The sequence below is a fragment of the Cyprinodon variegatus genome, unplaced genomic scaffold, assembly GCF_000732505.1.
Source record: "Cyprinodon variegatus isolate N-32 unplaced genomic scaffold, C_variegatus-1.0 Scaffold1115, whole genome shotgun sequence".
NCBI classification, from domain to species: Eukaryota; Metazoa; Chordata; class Actinopteri; order Cyprinodontiformes; family Cyprinodontidae; genus Cyprinodon; species Cyprinodon variegatus.
Window position 1 is genome coordinate 14,861 of NW_015151568.1, and position 3,433 is coordinate 18,293.

General features: G+C 35.3%; 1 protein-coding gene across 1 annotated transcript in view; it reads right to left on the reverse strand.

Moving 5' to 3' along the window:
* The window catches only part of myo5c (myosin VC), a 34,164-nt gene that overhangs the window by 14,035 nt on the left and 16,696 nt on the right, over nucleotides 1-3,433 (reverse strand). The window contains exons 21-26 of the mRNA XM_015400525.1: nucleotides 2,734-2,898; nucleotides 2,522-2,615; nucleotides 1,009-1,072; nucleotides 582-856; nucleotides 435-498; nucleotides 274-354 (exon numbers count right to left, since the gene is read on the reverse strand). Of these exons, the coding sequence (XP_015256011.1) occupies nucleotides 274-354; nucleotides 435-498; nucleotides 582-856; nucleotides 1,009-1,072; nucleotides 2,522-2,615; nucleotides 2,734-2,898 (743 nt within the window). The remainder of the gene's footprint in view (nucleotides 1-273; nucleotides 355-434; nucleotides 499-581; nucleotides 857-1,008; nucleotides 1,073-2,521; nucleotides 2,616-2,733; nucleotides 2,899-3,433) is intronic.

Below are 3,433 nucleotides of genomic sequence, written 5' to 3' on the forward strand. Positions count from 1 at the left end.
TTCATTCCTTTAGAGACAGCATGAAAAGTCAGCTGAGTACAAAACATAGAGAGGAAAACAAGAAGAAAAGGGACAAGAAGAGAGGGACACAACCTAGAACAGATAATGGATGTCTATTCTATTAACATTTCTCTATCTGGATAATGGGGCCCCTGCCTGTCTTTGCCTAGGGCCCTACATTTCCTAAATCTGCCCCTGACCTTAAAATGACATCTTAGCAGTTTAACCAAAGCAGAGGACAGAAATGCAACAATTTCACGTTGAATTCTTTACCTTGTCGCTTTTTGAAGACCCTCAAAAGCTTCCTCTAAATCATCTGGTTCATAAATCTTCTCAGAATCGTCTGGAATAAACCTTTAAATAAAAATAAACGTTAAAATAAAATGCTGAAAAAGTTATAAAAATGTGAAACTTTTGAAACTTAAATAAGTTACCCTCCAATTTTTTCCTCTTCAACAACACCGCCAAGCAGCTGTCTTATGATTTCCTTTGTTTTCGCTGCAACAATATTTAATTATTTTTAAAGACTTTATTTCTGTGAGGAGATTAAGGTAAAAAAAATTAGCGTAACATCTGTAAACCTCTTGTTTGCTCTGACTGTTCCTTCATCCTGCGGTCCAGGTTATCCCTCTGATTCTGCAGGTTGTTCATGTCTCTGCGCAGCTCTGGGATGACCTTCACATGCTTGGTGAGCTGAAGGACCTGTTCCTGCAGGTCGGAGCTCACCTGTGCTCCCTCCTCCATCTTCCTCTTCAGACTCACTCTCTCCTCTTTTAATCGCTTTATCTCCTCCTTCAAAGTTTCCAGCTCTTTCTCGTTATCATGTCTCTGGATCTCGATGTTGTTTTCTGCAATTCTACAGTAAAACCAGCAGTGATCAGTTGAATCACAGTCGACCTGCTGCAGATTTATTTAGTCTTTTTTTTTTTTTGAGATTTTTTTTTTATTAAACACAAAAACAAACGGTTAAATTCTTGGCTCAAGAAACGTAATTTTAAATAGACTTACTTTCTAAGTCGGACTTCATTTTCTTTCTCTTCCTGAAGGCTCATTTTCACTTGATCAAAACTTTCTGTAAGATGTAACACAGCAGTAACATGCAGGAGTTACTGTTTAAATTCAATTCAAATCCTTTATTTCTGTAAAAAATGCAAACTGAAAGGTTGCAATAGTTTATAAAAACGTTAGAAAAAACTTAATATATAGAGTATGAAAAATAACATTGCAAAGTGCCTGCACAATCCACTGTATGGGAGTCATTTTACTTTATTGTAAAAAAACAAATTACTTTACAGAAATTATTTACGGGTAATGGTGCATCTTTTGGAACTTCAGAGCACAGCTGCAAATAGCAAACAGATTTTATTGCCACTAAGTCAGAAAGCTCAACTTTTTCACTAATTCCTCACAGAATATGTCATTTTATCAAGAAAAGCAAGGAGTACGAACTTTTACTTTAGAGTGATTTTTATTTGCTGTTATGTTTTACAATACATCATAGTAAGAGAGCTGGTCGTAACTGGAGCTCACTAAATTATACGTACATTTTCTAAAGACCTTGAATGTCAGGCTTTGTCCCCATTTTTCCTTCCCCGCTAAAAAGCCCCTTATGACCTTCAAATGAAACATTCACTCACTAAAGAGATATATCTATAGATTTTAAGATTAAATGTAATATAAAAAACTGTGCTGCTATGAGAACAACATTTCTAAATGAAATTGCATCCATCACTTATGGAAACAGATTTCTTATTTTTAAAATACAGCTTTTTTTCAGGGCTGGAATCGATTATGATTATTAAAACTGGTCATCCAGGTCAGTCATTCCAAATTAGTTGAAAAACAATCCACTGGACTTTGTTACCAAATTTGAAGACGTTTTGCTTCCCATCCAGGAAGCTTTTTCAATTCAAAACGTCAGAAATAGAACTCGTATATCTCTAAACTCAATAGCGTTGAACTCAGCGCTATTTCTGACGTTTTGAATTGAAAAAGCTTCCTGGATGGGAAGCGAAACGTCTTCAAATTTGGAAACAAAGTCCAGAGGATTGTTTTTTTTTTCAACTTTTTTGAAATTATTAAAAGCTCCAAACACAGCTGCAAAGGAAAATGGTATCAAAAAAATTATAATTCATTTAAAACAAAACAATCTGTAAAAGAATATAAAGAAATAATATAAATAGATAAAAATTAAATTAAAAAAAATAACTACATTTAAAAAAAAATAAATCTAAATGAGTAATGTAACTGAATTCGGACTTAATAAGTCCAATCCTTTGTTTCTTCCTTACTGATGTTGTTTTTTGTACTTAAACCGGCTGAGTAACAGAAACTTATGGAAGTTCCTCCTGTTTGCTGTAGTTTATAAATAATTGGATAAATCAGAAAGATGGCTGCATTTCTATTCATAAAAACACTTTCTGAACGATTCCCGTATTATCTAGCAGTCCTGGTTATATTTACCCACCTTTAATAACTTTAAACATAAATTCCGATCAGTTTTATATAAAGACCTTTTTACCTTTGGTTTCTTTGATGGAAGCTTCAAGCTTTTTCTCCATGTTTTCCTTTTCAAGCTTTAGAGCCTCTATTTGCTTTTGAAGCTGATTAATTGTCTAAAGTTAAAATAAAAAAAAACAAATCAATTTCATTTAGAAATATACAAAAAAAATGTAACAAAAAGAAGCAGTGAATTCAAATATCGCTATGAAAGTTATTCATATTGAGACAAACCAGGTTGGCTTCTTCTTTTGCTTTTCTTTCTCTTTCCTCTGCAGAGGCCTTCAGGTTGGTTATTTTTTCCAGCTGCGCCTCCTGACTGCGAACTCTGTCCATTGTTTGGGAATGAGTGCTGGCCAGGCTAGTCAGTCTTTCCATCAATCCTCGGTTCTCTTTGTTCTGTCAGGAAAGTCAGTTCCATTTTATCCCAAAACTATTCATACACCCTGCAGACTTAGATTGTCTCTGATAGTAAACAATGCAGGAGTATGCATATAAACATATACATGTAACTAATTAAATATAATTTTTAATGTGTGCTGAAAATGATTTATGACCCTAGTAAAAAATGGAATCATACTTATTGCCATTGCAGCCATCAAACCCTTATGTATAAATGACAATCATTTACAAAGCTGAACAGCGATGGGTTTAGGACATTTGGGGCCCTTGACAATCACTTTTTTCATTTAGTGGGGGATTAATAATAAACACAGTCAGACAAACATGAATCAAATGTACATTTTGCCAAATAATACAAAAATATCACCATCATAGCCAACAGTACTTCACACACAGCTTTGCCAAGAGAGGGCTGCCGCAGACGGGCCAACGTTAGCCACTGGCTGCCGCAGACGGGCCAACGTTAGCCACTGGCTGCCGCAGACGGGCCAACGTTAGCCACTGGCTGCCGCAGACGGGCCAACGTTAGCCA